The sequence below is a fragment of the Myxine glutinosa genome, chromosome 7 (genome assembly GCF_964187855.1).
Source record: "Myxine glutinosa chromosome 7, kmMyxGlut1.1, whole genome shotgun sequence".
NCBI lineage: Eukaryota > Metazoa > Chordata > Myxini > Myxiniformes > Myxinidae > Myxine > Myxine glutinosa.
In genome coordinates, this window is record NC_136267.1 from 1870765 (window position 1) to 1891861 (window position 21097).

Here is a 21097-nt window from a genome sequence, read left to right on the forward strand (position 1 = left end):
TGTATGTCCCCTCAAACGTATACCAATCAGAGCTGAGGATATGGTCACATGACAGGGTGATATGATTACGTCTGATGTCATTACGGCGTATGCGGCTGACTCTGCACACTCCGCCATTTTGATTTATATGCCGAACATATCGTCAAACCTGTCATATATCACATGCTCTACCTTTACGATTTTCATTCAGTGTGAAACACAAACAAACAGATTGTTAATATGATCATCAAATATCAAAAGCATAGACGTTACAGCTCTTCCAACAATATGGTACGGTACCTATAGGCCTTAGGCGTTATGACCCGTCTTCGGACCGCTTCGGACAAATTAAGCCCAGGTTTCTTAATACAGTAGTGTATCATTTCAGTAGTGTCGTTTTCATAATAATAATAATAATAATAATAATAATAATAATAGTATAGTAAATATAACCATAACACTTTAATCCCAATGTCGTGAGTGGAAAGTTAATGGATTGAAGCGGTGTATGGTTCATGATCAATGATGAGCGTTATTCGGCACTAATATTAATAATTGTGGAAGTAGGGAATTGGCCTCGGTTTTTTAATGGTAATATCATTTTCGAAATAATGATAACTTAACGTTAATATTATAGTAAATCTAATCATAACACTAATCCCTTCGTAGTGACTACAAACGTACTGGAAGTTAAAATATATCAGTTTTGTGCCTGTTACGTCATTACGTCTATGATGTCATTACGACGGCTGAGTCCACTGACCAACATTTTAATTTACAAGTACACCGCTCACTACGGGAGTGGCAGGAAGGGTCATTCCTCTTTGGGGTATATAGATTACAGTCGATCTATGGTCAGGTCTCAAGAACATTGGATGTGTGTTCATTTACCAAGTTTCTTGTGGAGAGATCGTCAAGTGGTTTTAGCATTCGAGCAAGCACTCCATCAAGCACTCCATTCAAAACCCTTAAGGAACAGCTGGCTTGGCAAGCGCTAGCTAGCTGCTTGGTATATGAGCACACCTCCAACCCTTGTGGGGCACATAGATTACAGTAGATCTTCTCTCAGTTCTGTAAGTAAAACTTACCTCACGGATGTCGTGATTCCTCCAAATTTCTTTATTTAATGTTATAAGCAGCTTTAGCGACTGTTTGAAAAGCTAAACATATGTGTTTGTGGTTTATAATATTTTACAAGCCCGGCGACGCCGCTGTTAGACTTTTGGTCTTGTTTTTATAAAACTTGGAGCATGCAGTGTTGTTGCAAACACTTTCAATTATGTGGTTACTTCACTTGCCCCGAGTGTGGCCTTGCCTGCTTGTCTGGCTCGCTTTATTGGGCCTTGCCTAGACGGCTCGATCGGTGGAGCCCAGTAAAAAGATCACTTAATCATTCGCATGCTTTATTTATATTCAGAGCCTCTCTGCGGCAATTAGCAGAGTTAAGGCAAAGTGAAGGTATGTGCAGATATTTTTACAGACGAGATAGCACAACGATGTACGTTCTCACGTGGCACTCGCATCCATTTTGAGTCCGTCTGGATGGCTTCAATTTGAATCAAGCTCACCCTAAAACTCCACATCTTGGGATTGGTTGGGAACTGATAAAACCATACTGGGGAGTTCTGGTTTTACAAATACATATTGTATTCTGTTGGCAGCATATTGTTACCTTCGTCACCCAAGGTGGATGGAGGTTTATGTTTTCACCCGTCTCTGTTTCTCTGTCTATTTGTCTGTCTGCCTGACTGTGACCTGTGACCTGTGTTCCCCTGTGTTCTGTTCTGTGTTCTGTGTGTGTGTGTCTGTGTCTGTCTGTGTCTGTGTCTGTGTGTGTGTGTCTGTGTGTGACCTGTGTTCTGTGACCAAGATATCTCAAAAAGTTGGGGACGGATTCGGACTAAATTTGGCGGACTGGTTGTGTGTGTGACAAGGACTAATTGGTTCGATTTTGGGGAAGATCTGAATATGGATTCGGATAAGAGAATTATTTAATTTTTAGGTGATTCTTCACCATTGAGTGATGGGGCTAAAACCGATACATAGCACGATATCTCAAAAAGTAATGGATGGATTTAGATGAAACTTGCTGGCTCGATTGGGTGTGTGTTAAGGATGGAATGATTCGATTTTGGTGAAGATCTGAATATGGATTCGGATAAGAGAATTATTTAATTTTTAAGTGATTCTTCACCATTGAGAGATCGGGCTAAAACCGATACATAGCACGATATCTCAAAAAGTTATGGATGGATTTAGATGAAACTTGCTGGCTCGATTGGGTGTGTATTAAGGATGGAATCTTTCGATTTTGGTGAAGATCTGAATATGGATTCGGATAAGAGAATTATTTAATTTTTAGGTGATTCTTCACCATTGAGAGATCGGGCTAAAACCGATACATAGCACGATATCTCAAAAAGTTATGGATGGATTTAGATGAAACTTGCTGGCTCGATTGGGTGTGTGTTAAGGATGGAATCTTTCGATTTTGGTGAAGATCTGAATATGGATTCGGATAAGAGAATTATTTAATTTTTAAGTGATTCTTCACCGTTGAGAGATCGGGCTAAAACCGATACATAGCACGATATCTCAAAAAGTAATGGATGGATTTAGATGAAACTTGCTGGCTCGATTGGGTGTGTGTTAAGGATGGAATCTTTCGATTTTGGTGAAGATCTGAATATGGATTCGGATAAGAGAATTATTTAATTTTTAAGTGATTCTTCACCGTTGAGAGATCGGGCTAAAACCGATACATAGCACGATATCTCAAAAAGTAATGGATGGATTTAGATGAAACTTGCTGGCTCGATTGGGTGTGTATTAAGGATGAATTGATTCGATTTTGGTGAAGATATGAACATGGATTCGGATAAGAGAATTCTTTAATTTTTAAGTGATTCTTCACCATTGAGAGTTCGGGCTAAAACCGATATATAACGTGATATTTAAAGAGGTTGTGGGCGAGTTAAGACTAAACTTGGTGGACGAGTTGGTTAGATGACAAGAACAAGCCAATTCGATTTTGGGTCAGCATATCCGGCCTATCAGTGGGAAACAAAGCTTAGACTGTTCAGCCTGGTGGAGGTGTGCGCTCTACCGAGTGCCGTTCTAGTATTCGCCATGTTTTTGGTGAGAAAATGTAACCATTTGGTCAGCTAGTATAGTTCAATGGAAGGTAAACAAAGATGCTGGACCAGGCCCTGGTTCAATCGCAGAATTCCCCAAGTAAACATCACATGAGGTTATTATGCAATCTTGCTTTACAAATGATTCCTACTTTCCTTTTCCATATACTTACTGCCATTTCTTTCCAATATCAAAGGCAAAACACCGTTTTAACATCTCTCAACGTTCAGAGAGGCAGGCGTCAGCCTCTCTTCTTCCCACTCTACAGGCCTTGATCGAATCACGAGCTGGTCCACGAGTCCAACTCGTGAAATGTGTCTTTCAATCCTGACAAATCCCACACTCTCCATCTGGGGAGGGAGTAGTGTGTGTGTGTGTGTGTGTGTGTGTGTGTGTGTGTGTGTGTGTGTGTGTGTGTGTTACAGCAGTAGTACATATCATGGTTTACATGGAGAATGGATGATCTGAGATGGTGGTGAACAGCTTTCTTGAAGGCCTCGAGGGAAGAATGAAATTGAAGAGAAAGTGGGAATTGGTTCCACGGGCGAGGGAAAAAAAAGAGGAACAAATGAATGGAGGTGAGCAGTGATTCTGGATTTTGGGAGATGCACCAGAAGGAGGTTGACAGAACGGCACTCGGTAGAGAGCACACCTCCGCCAGGTGAACAGTTTACGTTTTGTATCCCAGAATAGACCAGAAAATCACAATACAGAATCACATTTAGTCAAAATAATCCTATTATATTGGGAAAGACTATTAACAAGCCTGTGAGAAAAAAGCATTAACAAGTCTCTTGGGAAAGACCAGGAGCACATGTCCCAGAAGGACTATCCCCTGGCCTGTGGGAGCTGGTGCCCTCCACTATGGTGTGCTGGCCTGTGGGAGCTGGTGCCCTCCACTATGGTGTGCTGGCCTGTGGGAGCTGGTGCCCTCCACTATGGTGTGCTGGCCTGTGGGAGCTGGTGCCCTCCACTATGGTGTGCTGGCCTGTGGGAGCTGGTGCCCTCCACTATGGTGTGCTGGCCTGTGGGAGCTGGTGCCCTCCACTATGGTGTGCTGGCCTGTGGTAGCTGGTGCCCTCCACTATGGTGTGCTGGCCTGTGGGAGCTGGTGCCCTCCACTATGGTGTGCTGGCCTGTGGGAGCTGGTGCCCTCCACTATGGTGTGCTGGCCTGTGGGAGCTGGTGCCCTCCACTATGGTGTGCTGGCCTGTGGGAGCTGGTGCCCTCCACTATGGTGTGCTGGCCTGTGGGAGCTGGTGCCCTCCACTATGGTGTGCTGGCCTGTGGTAGCTGGTGCCCTCCACTATGGTGTGCTGGCCTGTGGGAGCTGGTGCCCTCCACTATGGTGTGCTAACTAGCCAGAGTATAGCTCGAGTCAATGGACCGGTGTGAGTGAGCATGGGTGTGTGGGGGCCAGCCTAAGTACAGCACAGATACAGTACGTGCCAGCGAGCGGCGTGGTAGACAGGAAGTGGAGGCAACAGTACTATGCACTAGGCATGGGTCGTGAGGTCCGTATTTTATGTCCGTTAAGACAAAGCTTCAGGCTTTGCCCAACCCGATCCATCTCGGTGTTTATGGTGGATTGCTGTGGGCTCAGTGGACCATGCTTCATTGTTCCCTTTCATCTAGTTTTCCCCATCCCCACTGCTTTTCATCATTAAAACTTGAACAAACATTACCCGAGCTCTGTCCGGTGGCCTGTGTTGCACTCGTGGCAGGTGGTGGTGGGATGTAGTCTTTGAGGAGACTGAATGACCGTGGCGAGCAATCTCTACCAACCACCATAGTGGAGGGCAGCACTACCTCCTCGGGTAGACCGATCTTTCCTCCTGATGACATTGTAGATGGCCCTGACTGGTCGCTGATTGGTCTGACTCGCTTGCACCTTTCCTTTACCCAGTTTTCCCACATTCCTGTGTGTTTCTTCAACAATGCAACCCGAACACAAACCTGATGTCATCTCGATTCGGGGTGAGTTTATTATTCACTGGTTGCTCGGTTGGACTGGGTTTGTCTAGCCTTGGATTCAGTTCTTGCAGTTTATACGGGTGTTCAGGTGTAGCACCGCTGTTGATATTTCCTCATGAAGCACATATTGAGCTTTTAAGGAGACGTTAAGCCGGCTGTTCTGATTGCATTCACTTATCGATGATGAAGAAGTGGTGTCAGGTGCCGGAGTAAACTTTTAGTTTGTTGCTATGGCCGATTTCTTATTTGAAAGGATTCTTGTGGATCACCATGTCACACCTTCATTTCCCCTTCACTTTAACATCCGTTGTCTTCACGTAATATACGAGCATCTCCACGAGCCTCGGAGCACGACAGAGAAAACATCCCATTTATACTCTTTTCTTTCCATCTTCCCACCAAATCCTCGTGCAGTGCCTCCTGAGGTGACCTTTGTGGAAAACCCTTCGGCAGCAGAAGGAGATGATAGTGTACAACTGACGTGTGAGGCCGAGGGTGAACCCATGCCCAAAATCAGCTGGCGGCGTTTATCGGATGGCATGATCTTCCGCCATGGCGAGCAGGTAAGCCGGTGCATTTTTCACAGGTTTTAAATCCTAATTCAGGTTTGGGATTCTGAAATATCCCATTAGAATGCGACCTCATTCTGGACGGACGCAGCCTGGGGTTTGATTTTCGTCGCCATGTGAATACGCGACCTCGGAAGTTTGTGTCCGTTTGTTGTTTTTGTCAATGCTAGCTCTCACACGAGCCGAGATCTTCTATACAAAAAGAAGAAGAAAAAAAACACGTAATTCTGTAATGTTGGCTCACCGAGCGAGATGCGTCGAGCTCATTTTGCAGACACTGCCTCCCTCCTCGCCCTCCTGGGCCTCCTGGACCCGGCCCACCAGCCGGCAGGTATTTCTGCAGAAACGAATCCAGTAATTTCAGACCGTAGTTTGTCCACTTTAACCAATTAACTCAAAATAATAAAACTTTGAACCCTCAAGACGTCGACTTATGAAGGGTCATTGAAGGAGAGAGCCCTGTGTGAAGAGTAATTGTCAAAGTAATACGAATGTGATGCCGAATTTTCATAGCGTGATTAATTCTAATCAGTTATTATATCGTTTAACGCATTACAGATTGTTTTATACTCTCCTTAATTCCAAAATGACCAAAACCATTACCGAAGGCTGCAAAATGCAGATGTACCTTTACATTTCATTGCTAGTCCTTCTTGTTGAGCAACGAGGTCAAAGGTCGGTGCCCTCACTCACCTTTAAGTTCCCTGATTGTGTTTTTCATCTCTCCGAGACCAGCCCAGGTGTGCACCACCTGGCTCCACAGGGTAATGACTTCATAATGCACAATGACACGATGGATATTTATCATAGTTATAGTTTTGTGTTTCACTTTACACACTTGTACGGTGTTGCGTAATGAATTGCGAGCAAACTATGAACAATCCACAACCGATAACGACTATTTCGTGATTAAAATGTCATCGCGTGCGGAATTGCAATGTTATTGCTCGATGGAGAGGGATGAATCAAATGTGAAAAATCGATAACGTCGCTCTCCATCGGAGACGGAAGGGAAAAACTGATTGGACAACTCTTGCTCATTGTTACTACGAGACGCGGTGCAGTACATGGTGTAAACATCGGTTTATTTAAAGATTCGTTCGGCACAGATTGCATACTTTGGGTGTAATGCAAGACGAGTCGGTCGACGGTTATCGGTACAGGTATAAGCACTATGGGGAGTTGCTGCTCTCTCTCCCTCTGACAGGTCACGAATGGGTTTTGCAACTGGAATTAGAACACCACTCAGTGGAGAGCATACCTCCACCTGGTGAACAGGTTACGTTTTGTATCCCACTGATAGGCCGGATCTGGATTCGGACCCGAACCAAAACCCAATCGCTTGTTCTTGTCGCCAAACCAACTCGTTCACCAAGTTTTGTCATGCATCCGTCCACAACGTCTTGCAATAGGTTGCTATGTATCCCAATTTTTGCCCAATCACTCAGTGCTGAAGAATCACTTAGGGATTTTAGAAAGTTTCTCGTATCCAGATACATATTCGGATCTTCACCAAAATTGAATAAATTCTTCCATGTCGAACACCCAACCTGTCCACCAACTTTCGTCCAAATCTTTTTGAAATATCGTGCTACATATCGTTTTTGGCCCTATATCTCAATGGTGAAGAATCACTTAAAAAATTATAGTATCTGGATCTGGATCTTCACCAAAATCTAAGCATTTTGTCCATGTCCCACACTCAACGTCTCCACCAAATTTTGTCCAAATCCGTCCACAACTTTTTGAGATATCTTGTTCACAAACAGATAGACAGAGGTGAAAACAAACACAACATAACCTTCGGTCCCGGAGGTAAAAATCCAACTGTTCACAGAGCAATAACAAAGTATATAAACTAAGATTGCCTTTTTGAGGTGATTCCATGTTTCACTACAAGCTCGAATGGTTTTGGCGAAAGAACCCTTTTTGGATCGTAAGATCTTCATCAAACATCAGCGAGACATATTTCCCATCACATTCACTGGCACATTCACACATCCATTGTGGATTCATCATCCAGAGAATACTCGATTCCTTCAGGTTATTCCAGACTGATTTTTTTGTGAGACAAAAGATTTGTAGTCATGATGTATTAATGATATATGGATTACATTATTGGAGTTTTACTGATACTATACCTGGCTGCAAATATGGTAGCAATGGAAATCAAGGTTATTTAATATAGGGAAGCTTTGGCAAACGGACACTTTGATTGCTCATCACATCATAAATTTCCAAATGTCCTTGTTTGGGTCCTCACGTGTTTCACTGTCAAACCGCTGGTGCCTAAAATGATAGATAACATAAAGGAAGTTATTGGAGGGGATGGAGAAGGAATTTGTCAATGCCACAATCAACATAGATAATTATTGTACGTAGAATTCACGAAAATCATGCCTCCTTTTCAATGAGATCATCTTGTGATTATACCTCCAACGTTTGGATGTTTATAGATTCAAATTAGAGATTCAGGTATAATTTGGAATTAGGACATTCTTATATTCGGACAGAACTACATCCAGTCTCGGAGTGACACCACACCATTTGTGTGCACACCTCTGCACACATACACCTACCTGTGTGGTGTGCTCACAACAAGTACAGATATGGAGTGTGTGAAGGAGCCTTGTGATAGCACGTTTTGATCCTGGTCGGGATTCCAGGACCACTCAGACCGCCACCACTCTGAGTACCCACTCCCAATGTAATGCATGAGCAGGTTATGTCAGGAGATTTGGCACCAAAACGATTCGAAACACGAGCGAAAAAATATTTTGGCACACCTCCTGGGGTAGCAGTGTGCAATTCCCCGGAGGACAAAGCTTTTATAAATGTGAGCTCGGACAGCCAACGGGTTTGAGCAGATAAATGTAGTGCTCTTAACCTTCTAAATGGTTATGAAAACAATTTGTATACAATGTCAAGGCTTGGAAGAGCTAGAACACAGGCTTAATTTAGAGCCTAATTGCACCATGGGCAAACAAATGAATTTCAAATGACACACTACTTACAAATGAAGAGGTTATTAATGACACACAAGAAAAGAAATAATGACAATAATAAACTAAAAAGCACCTGAAAATGCAAAACCTGTCCTGTCCGCTTTGTATTCCGACTTCTTCCGTAAACATGATGAAAACAGCTGGGAAGAATACAAAAGAAAATTGACGATTTTAGGTGATCTTCACCTTTTGACTTCAAAAGCAATATCCTTCAATACCCAATATGCAAACCATGCTCAAATTTCAAGTCAATTGGATGAAGATTGACAATTTAATGCAACCTTGACCTTTGACATTTTTGATCATAAAAAAGACAAGTCGGGAGACGACGATGGTTCACGAGCGAGCGGTATTCAATGACAAAGGACGGACTACTTTGAAATGGCCGTCCTTTGTGACCTTTAAAAGTCAAAACCGACATTGAAAATATATAAATAGGAATGTATTATCTGTTATGAGACTAGTTAGCTCCACAATACTGAAAATTCGGTTCGATTCCGACAACTTTGAAAATTTGACCTTTGTGACCTTGAAATGTCAAAACGAAGGTTACTGACCTTGAAATGAGATAGAAAATAATGTATAATCAGTTATGAGGTTAGTTAGCTACACAATACCGAAAATTCGGTTCGTTTCCGACAACTTTGAAAGTTTGACCTTTGTGACCTTGAAATGTCAAAACGAAGGTTACTGACCTTGAAATGAGATAGAAAATAATGTATAATCAGTTATGAGGTTAGTTAGCTACACAATACCGAAAATTTGGTTCGATTCCGACAACTTTGAAAGTTTGACCTTTGTGACCTTGAAATGTCAAAACGAAGGTTACTGACCTTGAAATGAGATAGAAAATAATGTATAATCAGTTTTGAGGTTAGTTAGCTACACAATACCGAAAATTCGGTTTGATTCCGCAACTTTGAAAGTTTGACCTTTGTGACCTTGAAATGTCAAAACGAAGGTTACTGACCTTGAAATGAGATAGAAAATAATGTATAATCAGTTATGAGGTTAATTAGCTACACAATACCGAAAATTCGGTTTGATTCCGCAACTTTGAAAATTTGACCTTTGTGACCTTCGAAGGTCAAAGGTCGAAGATTCTGAAATTTGTTGGAAAACTTGTATTTCATGATGTATGTGATAATATAAGATCATGTACGACATTTCACCCTAACAGGAAGCGAACAATGTAATAAAACCATCAAAAATCGACTTTTCTAAATTTCGTGACCTTGTGACCTTGACCTTTGGGCGAAAATGAAAAATCGAGCTCCGTGGGGCTAGACACATGACATTGGCCTAACCAAATATCGAAACCCCTGTCAGATTCCACCAACTCCCCCGGAGAAGATGTAGCTTGAACTCGATTACCCCCTAAAAAGACATCTTTTTCGGGCGTGGCTCCGCCCACAATGGGCGCAATACGCCCACTCTAGGCAGGACACAACTAGATCATGATATCAACCTCCCACCCAAGTTTCATCAAGATCGAATGATATCATGGGGTAGTTATGCTGCGGACACACAGACACACAGACAGACAGACACACACACATGACGAATATAGTGGTCACTTGATAACTCGTGAACCAAAACAATTGGCTTCTAGCTTTTGATTGGTGAATCATTTCATTTCAATGACCCAATATGCAAATTCTTAATATTTTAAGTCGATCAAATGAAAATGTACGATTTTATGTAATTCTGACCTTTGACATTTTGACAATATTAATTAATTTTTCCTCTCCATATTCTCATAATAAAGCTTTGTTGAAAATTTGATGACAATTGCTCAAATGGTAAAAAAGTTAAGGCCAGACAGAAACACGCATACATACACAAGCTGCGCAGGGGATGGGTTAATAAGCACCAATCACTCATTTTAATGCTATATTGACCAACAGGAGAAGCTAAAGGGTAATACGAAGGAATAAAATCAAGAAAACGTCATGCAGAGCATGATACTTGCAAAATCCACCCCCCCCCGCCCGCCCCCCCCCCCCCCACCAAAAAGGTTGCCATTGATCCATCAAATTGTCCATTTCATCAAGATGAAAATTTGACGACCTTGGTCAAAGCTCGGGTTAATAGGATGAAAAGTGATGATTTTTTCAGATGAAAATTGAGGATTTTAGAAGTTTGACCTTGAGTTGACCTTTTGACCTTAAAATAGTTTTTTCCTCTATTCAGTGAGGCACTGCAATGGCTATATAATTTTCAAGTGAATTGGATGAAAATTGATGGTTTTTCTGATGAAAATTGATGATTTTGGATGTTTGACCTTGAGTTGACCTTTGACCTTTTGACCTCAAATAGTTGGTTTTCCAATTTAGTGACGATATACAAATGCTGTTCAATTTCCAAGTCAATCGTATGAAAATTTATGGTTTTTCAGATGAAAATTGATGATTTTGGAAGTTTCACCTTTTGACCTCAAAAATAGTTGTTTTTACCAATTGAGTGACTCAATGTACAAATGCTGTTCAATTTTCAAGTCAATCGGATGAAAAATAGCGATTTTAGAAATCTGACCTCCAGATGACCTTTGACCTCAAAATCGATAGGCTTCTCAATTCTCCAGATGACCTCAATCTCAACATCAATTGTGACGACCTCTACAACTTGGCGACGTTGCATGACGATCGGTTTAGAATTGTGACCTGTAGGCGAGTGACAAATAGACAGACTAACAAACGCAACCGACCAATATACTTGAAAAATCTTCGATTTTGCAAGCAACAAGTCTGGGTGGAAAGATTAAAAGGATAAAATAACTAGAGGAATCAGGCCTGATGGTTTGATTAATGTGCAGGTGGTGGGGAAAAGTCCAAAATAAATGAATAACAAGTAGGCATTATCTAATATCTAAGTAGGCATTATCCTACAAAATCTAATATCACCTGCCAGCCATGTAAACGTTCCCCTGCACGGCCCAATAACGTAATACTGTGCGAGAATTATTCATGGCATTATCTTCATGAAAGTAGTGCACCACTTTCTTTAATTAACAACACACATGAAAGTCGGAGTGGGGGGGGGGGGGGGGGGGGAGGAGAGGTGAGGGGGTTTGTGATTTTCACCTGTACTTTTCACCTGACTGTGATTTTCACCTGTACACATGCAGCAGTGAAAGTTCTTTACTGACCCCTGCTTCATTAGCTATGGCACAAAATATATTTGCCCCCCCCTCCCCCCCCCCCCTCTCCTCCACTATCCTTTCCCAGGCTGCCCCCAACGTGAGCGGGTGTTTGTCGTGCAATAAATTGAGGAGTTGTAAGTATGCATAAATGGAGATTGCATAGGCATTGTTATGCCAATAAAATTTGGAGACTGTGCACAACAGCCCCGACACTTCCCTCCCCCAAAGCCTCGACCGCGCTCTCACAACTCTCTGCCTGTTTTCTGCCCCCTCCACCCAAACCTCTGCACTCCCCTCCCCCTTTCTTCTTCAGGTCCTCGACTCTCCCCCACAGTCCCTCCCCACCCCCGCAAACCCCAAGTCATCAGTCATCAACCAAGCCCCAAGTCCTTAACCCCCTCCTCCAAAGCCTCAAATTCCTTTTCCCAACTCTGTCTTCTCTCCCTTTTATAAAAAAAAACTTTTCAAACACAAAATAAAATTTTAAATATATTAATAAAAACGTTTCAAACCACAATCTCGCGAGATTCCGTCATCTCACAGTTCTTCAGTAAAAATGGCGGTTAAGTAAGCTAAATGATAATATATATACCTATATATACCTATGTATATACTGTATATATATATATATATATATATATATATATATATATATATATATATATCTACATATATATCTGTGCAGCGTCTGTGTTGTGTTGTGTTGTGTTGTGTTGTCCTGTGTTGTCACTGAACTACTTTCTCAAACTTTTGTGAAATCGTACCAAACTTCTGGAATGCACATATCTCTCCCGTCGGTATGTCCTAAGGGTATTTTTTTTTTGAAAAATTTTCCAATTTTTTTTTTTCAACTTCAATTGTTTATCAAATGTGATATCACGTATATTACAAATACATTTGTGCAAAATAATTGTTTGAATTATGATTGGTTTAAACCATGACAAAACGGCAACTCGGGTACAGTCATTTATCCATATATCTACACATCTGGGCAGTGTCTGTGTTGTCACTTAACGACTCCCTCAAACTTTTGTTTCCATGGTTGTGAAGTGTTTTTAATAACGTTGTGGTGGTTTTGAATCACGTGGTGGTGAGGTGTTTTGAATTAATTGGTGGTGAGGTATTTATAATTACGTGGTGGTGAGGTGTTTTTAATTATGTGGTGGTGAGGTGTTTAGAATTAGTTGGTGATGGTGTTTTGAATTTTGTGTTGGTGAGGTGTTTTGAATTACTTGGTGGTGAGGTGTTTTTAAATGACGTGGTGGTGAGGTGTTTTTAATTTCGTGGCTGTGAGGTGTTTTTATTACATGTTTTATGGCTGTGAGGTGTTTTTATTACGTGTTTTATGGCTGTGAGGTGTTTTACTTTCGTGGTGGTGCGGTGTTTTTATTACGTGTTTTATGGCTGTGAGGTGTTTTTATTACGTGTTTTATGGCTGTGAGGTGTTTTTATTACATGTTTTATGGCTGTGAGGTGTTTTTATTACGTGTTTTATGGCTGTGAGGTGTTTTACTTTCGTGGTGGTGCGGTGTTTTTATTACGTGTTTTATGGCTGTGAGGTGTTTTTATTACGTGTTTTATGGCTGAGGTGTTTTTATTTTTGTGGTGGTGAGGTGTTTTTATTACGTGTTTTATGGCTGTGAGGTGTTTTTATTATGTGTTTTATGGCTGTGAGGTGTTTTTATTACATGTTTTATGGCTGTGAGGTGTTTTTAGTTTTGTGGTGGTGAGGTGTTTTTATTACGTGTTTTATGGCTGTGAGGTGTTTTTATTATGTGTTTTATGGCTGTGAGGTGTTTTTATTACATGTTTTATGGCTGTGAGGTATTTTTAATTTCGTGGTGGTGAGGTGTTTTTATTACGTGTTTTATGGCTATGAGGTTTTTATTACGTGTTTGATGGCTGTGAGGTGTTTTCAATTTCGTGGTGGTGAGGTGTTTTTAATTTCGTGGTGGTGAGGTGTTTTTATTACGTGTTTTATGTCTGTGAGGTGTTTTAAAAATACTTGGTGGTGAGGTGTTTTGAATTACTTGGTGGTGAGGTATTTTGAATTACGTGGTGGTGAGGTGTTTTGAATTACGTGGTGGTGAGGTGTTTTGAATTACATGGTGGTGAGGTGTTTTGAATTACTTGGTGGTGAGGTGTTTTGAATTACGTGGTGGTGAGGTCTTTTGAATTACGTGGTGGTGCGGTGTTTTGAATTACGTGGTGGTGAGGTGTTTTGAATTACTTGGTGGTGAGGTGTTTTGAATTACGTGGTGGTGAGGTGTTTTGAATTACTTGGTGGTGAGGTGTTTTGAATTACGTGGTGGTGAGGTGTTTTGAATTACTTGGTGGTGAGGTGTTTTGAATTACGTGGTGGTGCGGTGTTTTGAATTACTTGGTGGTGAGGTGTTTTGAATTATGTGGTGGTGCGGTGTTTTGAATTACGTGGTGGTGAGGTGTTTTGAATTACGTGGTGGTGAGGTGTTTTGAATTACTTGGTGGTGAGGTGTTTTGAATTACGTGGTGGTGAGGTGTTTTGAATTACTTGGTGGTGAGGTGTTTTGAATTACGTGGTGGTGAGGTGTTTTGAATTACTTGGTGGTGAGGTGTTTTGAATTACGTGGTGGTGAGGTGTTTTGAATTACGTGGTGGTGAGGTGTTTTGAATTACTTGGTGGTGAGGTGTTTTGAATTACGTGGTGGTGAGGTGTTTTGAATTACTTGGTGGTGAGGTGTTTTGAATTACGTGGTCGTGAGGTGTTTTGAATTACGTGGTGGTGAGGTGTTTTGAATTACTTGGTGGTGAGGTGTTTTGAATTACGTGGTGGTGAGGTGTTTTGAATTACGTGGTGGTGAGGTGTTTTGAATTACTTGGTGGTGAGGTGTTTTGAATTACGTGGTGGTGAGGTGTTTTGAATTACTTGGTGGTGAGGTGTTTTGAATTACGTGGTCGTGAGGTGTTTTGAATTACGTGGTGGTGAGGTGTTTTGAATTACGTGGTGGTGAGGTGTAATCGTCCCAAACTTCCAGTCTGCACCTTCCCCTCCCCTATGTATGTGCTCAGGGGTTCTTTCTTGAAAAAAAAACATTCAACCTAAATCTTCAACCTAAATTACCTATAAAAATGTAATATCACAAACACAACAAATAAATTTGTGCAAAGTAATTATTGTTTGTATTATGATTGGTGAAAATCATGACAACACAGCAACTCAGGTACAGTCATTAGCCTCAGCTAAAATAAGCCCGTTCCTCAGTGTCAACGCCGTATATATATATATACACAGTAGTATGAAGCCCATCAAAAATGACGGGTTGGAACAGTTTTGGAAGGTACAGCCATGTGAGCATGCCAAAGTCTGAGTGTCAGGTGTGCTTTTGTCATTACAAGCATGTTGGTTGGCTTGTCTGTTTGTCTGTATGTCTATTTGTCTGTCTGTTTGTTTGCAGTGCTACGTCTACACCGTTGCACATAGAATCGCCAAACTTTACACACATATTTGTCTTGCCCTGGAATAGACTGTGCCCAATTTTTAACTCTCTCGGCCCAAGGCCTCCATTATGACGTCATAATTCGAGAATTTGACGAGTACAAAATTTCATCCAATCAAGATGCAATTTCTTGAGCGCCATGTCGGCATAAACTGGTGGAGCAAAAAAAATAATGATGACGTCATCGGTCACATGGTTCGGCCGCCATATTTGTCCAAAATGGCCAATTAAAAAGAAGTACATGCCGGCAAGTCCTCGGTCTCTGACCGATTTTTCATTTTTATTTGTTCGACATCCCACAGAATCTTGTTTCTCACAGTCTGAGAGTCCTTTCGGTGCTTTTTTTTGCAAACTCCAAGCGGGCTTTCGTGTGTCTCACTGAGGAGAGGCTTCCGTCTGGCCACGTTGCCATAAAGCCCAGATCGGTGGAGTGTTGTAGTGATGGTTGTCCTTCTGGAAGTTTCTCCCATCTCCACACAGGATCTCTGGAGCTCAGCCAGAGTGACCATCGGGTTCTTGGTCACCTCTCTTACCAAGGCCCTTCTCCCCCGATTGCTCAGTTTGGCCGGGCGGCCAGCCCTAGGAAGAATCTGGTTGTTCCAAACTTCTTCCATTTAAGAATTATGGAGGCCGCTGTGCTCTTGGGAACCTTCAATGCAGCAGGGATTTTTTTGTAGGCTTCCCCAGATCTGTGCCTCGACACAATCCTGTCTCTGAGCTCTGCAGGCAGTTCCTTCGACCTCATGGCTTGGTTTTTGCTCTGATATGCATTGCCAGCTGTGAGACCTTATATAGACAGGTGTGTGCCTTTCCAAATCATGTCCAATCAATTGAATTTACCACAGGTGGACTCCAATGAAGGTGTAGAAACATCTCAAAGATGATCAAGATAAATGGGAGGCACCTGAGCTAAATTTCAAGTGTCATGACAAAGGGTATGAATACTTATGTCTATGTGATATTTCAGTTTTTTCTTTTTAATAAATTTGCAAAACTTTCTAAAATCCTGTTTTCTCTTTGTCTTTATGGGGTATTGAGTGTAGATTGATGAGGGGAAAAATGAATTTAAACGATTTCAGCATAAGGCTGCAACATAACAAAATGTGAAAAAAGTGAAGGGGTCTGAATACTTTCTGAATGCACTGTATATATATTGTTGCGGATAGGAGGATTGCATTTTTTTTGATTGTGTGTATTGTAGTGGTAAATTGTTGTGTAACAGTGGTTGGATATGGCCCCTCCTGCCTCCAGAGTTGTGTAAAGGTAAAAAGGGCGTCCCGGTAGTTATTCTATGAAACACCACATTGCAGGACCCGATAAAACCCTTGTTCAGTAGCTTATATCTTATTATGTGTTTTAGAGTAAGGCCTTGTCTTCCATTAAAATAATACTCCATTGCACCGAATCAATTAAGAATAGCTCCCCTTCAATAATTCCATTTCCCAGCCAAACTCTCCATCTGTGGGTAAAGCAGTTCACAAGCGTGGGATGCACGCCCTCTCATTTCGCTGCGATGGTGAATATGTGCTCCGTGCTCTGTTTGAACAGGAGGGGCGGGGTCGCCAGGGATAGGCAAGCCCAGGGCGCGCCACGAAGGGCGGGGCTGTTCAGCCCCATGCCCAAATAAGGAAACAAGCCCGTGGCTCGCCACGAGGGGCGTGCCGTCGGCGCCATGCCCAAATAAGGAGACAAGCCCGTGGGATTACCATACAAGGTCACGAAACAGAGCACGGGGGGGGGGGGGGGGGGAGGGCGGTACCGAAACCGAAGAGGGCGTGACAGTCCCGCGCTGGAGAGAAGTGAGAGGAAGGGAATACGAGCTGAGCTGCGTGGAGAGGACACAAAAAAGAATGGGTCCAAGAGAAAGCAGAGGAACTTTTACGAACGAGTTGCAAAGAGATATGGCAGAGGAGTCCAGCCCCGTTTCAACCAGCCGCGTGAAGCCCTGACGGGGCAGCGAGTGACCCTGCCGGCGTGCGCTGTAAAGCCGAATACCAGGAGCTGCCGGCGTGCACTGTAAAGCGGATTACAAGGAGCTGCCGGCTCCCCGCTTCCCGCCCGGAGTGGACCTGCTCGCTGTGCCCTGTGATCCCACCTGCTCATCCTTTCCAGCCATTCCTGCCTGCAAGTTCCCCATTTGCGTACGTGAGTTTGTTTTGTTCGTGCTGTCCTGGGTAGTAACTAAGTCTGTATAAGCTAGTAATTTTCACTGTGTCACCTGCGTTTTCATGTCCGCTGTAAATACCCGTGACTGCTCTTTTTGCTTATGTGTGTGGAAATAATAAACCCCGTTACTCTTCTGTACGTCTTCTTCTTCCTCTTTGCATTCGTCGTCTTAGTCTTTTCCACATTGAATATCTGTGGCGCGATACGGCCAACGTTTGGGTGAATCGGGTTTAGTCAGGGAACAACTGTTCGGTCTTGACAGTTGCGTTAACAGTTATGTTCCGTTGGGGACCGTTCACGTGATGGATTAGTCCAAGTCCTTGCCAATCACAGGGTTTCCCTGCATTCAAATGGCTCTGCTGTTTTTGACGTTGTAATTGATTGCGTTGTGCTTTGTATGTGAGATGTTAGTCGATGTGTCGGTTGATGGAGTTTTCATCAGAGTACCAGGCCTCGATAATCTCGTGGTTCACTTTCAACAATCCTGTGTCAAAGATCGTGGTCTGATTCCATGAGAATGTGTGTTGGTGTGTGTGTTTGTGTGTTGCAACCAATGACAACCTGTCTTGTCGTCTTACAGCACGTTGATGTTCAGTTTGTCTTGTGGTTAAGCGTTTGGACGTTTGGCTCACATAATTGGCTTCACAATCTTCACATTGTATGTTGTAGATTACATTCTTTCTGTCAAATTTGTTCACCTGGTCTTTTGGCTTTGACATCTCTGCTCGTAAGGATGTTTGTGGTTTGTGGGTGATGTTGATGTTGTACTCCCGTAGAATGCGGCTTGTGGTTTCAGAAGCGTGTTGTGTGTATGGAAGTGCCACCGTGTGTTGAGGTGTGGTTGGATTGTTGTTGCCGTAGTTGTATTTCCGGCGACAAGATTTGATAAATGCATTTGGGTAGTGCTTTTCTCGCAGTAGTTGAGTGACGTGCAGCATTTCCATCCGGCGTTGTTCATGGTCACTGCAGTGTGTTTTTACACGATCTACTAAGCTACAAACACAACTTCTTTTGTGGCAGGTGGGATGACCACTACGGTAATCCAATACTTTGTCTGTGTTAGTAGGTTTACAGTACACCTGTGTGTAGATTGCCATTTCCATCCCTGCTGAGATGTACATCCAGGAATGGTAGAGACCCAGCCTTTTCTACTTCATATGTGAATTGTATTGCTGACCATGTTGAATTGATCTTTGTGAGGAAACGGTCAACGTCCTCCTTCTTTATGATCACGAATGTGTCGTCAATGCACCGCAGCCACAACCTCGGAGAAGGTTCACCATGTAGTCTTAGATCTTCAAAGCGCTGCATCACCAATTTGGTGATGAGCCCTGAGATGTGTGAGCCCATCGGGGTTCCTTCATGTTGATGATATAAGGTGCTGTCGAATACAAAGTACGTTGATTTGAGGCAGAGTTGAATGAGGGTCATGAGATGACCAGAGCTTCGGCGGCTGTTGCTCGCAAGTTCTTGGTCATTGTTGATGTTTTGTTCTGAGGTCTGCGTTGCTAATTTGACGGGTATGAATGTAAATAATGAAACCACGTCGAATGAAATCATTATTTCATCACTCTCGATGCGGACATTTCTGATTCGGTTGATAAAATCTTTGGCCTTCTTTACATTGTGTGCTGAATGGGTTGTTAAGTATTTGAGTCGGTGGAAAAGCCACTTAGCTGGATTGTACGTGGATGCTCCTCGGATGGAGAGCCACGATGGGTCTTAGTGGGACATCAATCTTGTGAATCTTTGGTATCCCTTAGAAGCGTGGAATGATGGAGTCGTTTGGTGTCATTGCGTCCCATTCTTGTTTTGTGAGGAGGTTTACATCTCATAGTTTCTGTAAGGTGGTAGTTACCTGCTTGTCGATGGTCTTTGTAGGGTCGCAAGGCTTTGTGTGGTAGATGTTGTTGTCATCCACTAGAGCTTTGGCTTTGTGGTTGTCGTCCACGCTGTTCACCACGGCCTTTGTCGGCGGGGACGATGATGATGTATTTACCATGGCGGAGACTTTGTAACGCTTTCGACTCGTCGGCTGTTATGTACAACTTGCGGTTCGGGTTGACGAGTGTTGTGGTGAGTTGTGCACGTAGTCGTTCTTTGTCTCTTTGTTCAATGGGTAGATTGTAGATTATAGGTTCGAGAGCAGCGATGAAGTCAACAGAAGCATCGCTTGTATAGGTGAGGGCGAGACTACCGGAAGTAAGCTGTAACATGTGCCCTTTTGTGGTTTGTTTTCAACGTATCCAATCACGTGACTGTTGTCGCGAAGGGTGCACTAACCGAAGTTACGTAGTTCCGCGGGCGGCTATACAAACATTTCGTATTATTTTTCATAAAACTTGATATTGTTAGAAAGCGAATTACTTCTAGCTTGTCGGAAAGTGAAAATTTTAAAGATCAGACAAGAATTAAGTGAGTTATGATCAAATAACCTACACCGTCTCCATAATTTCCGGCTGTAACACGTGCCCTTTTGTGGTTTGTTTTCAACGTATCCAATCACGTGACTGTTGCCACGAAGGGTGCACTAACCGGAAGTTACGTAGTTCCGCGGGCGCCTATTAAAGTTGAGGCCGCGTTTGAGTAGATGGACTTTTGTTGTCGTTAAATGTTTGTCAGAAAGGTTGTGTCGTCAGCGTTTTTCTGTTGTTGTTGTTGTTGTTGTTGTTGTTGATCTTGAGTGCAATTGATTTAGCTTCGCCGAGAGTCGCTTTCTTATCTGATCATGACGTAGCTGACATGTCTTTTGAATGGTTGTCTCAGTTAGACAGATAGCTGAACAGTGTTACTCCCGAGGCGTCCAACCGAGTTAATGGCAGTTCCCTTTACGGCACGCACAGGACCGAAGGCGGCGAGGTCCTTACCTAAACGAAGCCACACCGGTGTTAATCCGAACCCCACAAACAACGAAACGACACCAAAATGTAACAAATAATGGTTTCATGAAAATTAATGCAAGGTGATAAAATGAATGTTGAGGTAAAGTGTGACCGCTGTAAACAGGAGACAGACGAATGCACGGACAAACACCATTGTTTGCTGTACAGTGTATACGAGATGGATGAGCTGAAATAATTCGTTTATTAGTCCCCTACCGGTGTACACCGGAGGGGACCATAGGTTTGCACGCCGTCCCTCCGTCTGTCAGTCCCCGTCAGTCTGTCAGTCTGTCTGTCCGTCACGCAAAGAACAGTTTTCCGGACTTTTTTTTTTCTAAACCCTTAATGCTAATGATTTCAAACTTGGCACATGGTTTCCTCATGATAATTTACAGATCAAGTTCGAACTTCACGACGTTTCCATCATTTTTGACAAAGTTATGGCACTTTGAACTTTGGGAATTCTGATAATTCTGATGCTCCTTAACTCAGTGCCATTTTAAGTTTTAATTTCCTTTAAAAACCAATTTCTCTGCAATAAATAGGACCGATTGAGATCAAATTTTCACCATAGGAGGGACTCGATCTGTAGAATATTTTAATGGTAATTATGACGTCACAGGTCACGTGGTTCGGCCGCCATATTATTTTTCATGAAAGCACGAAAACCCTTTTTTCTCTGCAACGGCTGAACAGATCGAGGCCAAACTTTGCAGGCAGAATCGCATACCCACGACGAACAAAAAAGTCAGCGAGCATGACGTCATGC

The 21097-nt window shown here is 42.7% G+C and overlaps 1 protein-coding gene across 1 annotated transcript in view; it reads left to right on the forward strand.

Moving 5' to 3' along the window:
- Nucleotides 1-21097, forward strand: part of LOC137430692 (neural cell adhesion molecule 1-like) — a 226783-nt gene that overhangs the window by 156765 nt on the left and 48921 nt on the right. Inside the window, exon 8 of the mRNA XM_068121468.2 lies at nucleotides 5503-5651. Within this exon, the coding sequence (XP_067977569.2) occupies nucleotides 5503-5651 (149 nt within the window). The remainder of the gene's footprint in view (nucleotides 1-5502; nucleotides 5652-21097) is intronic.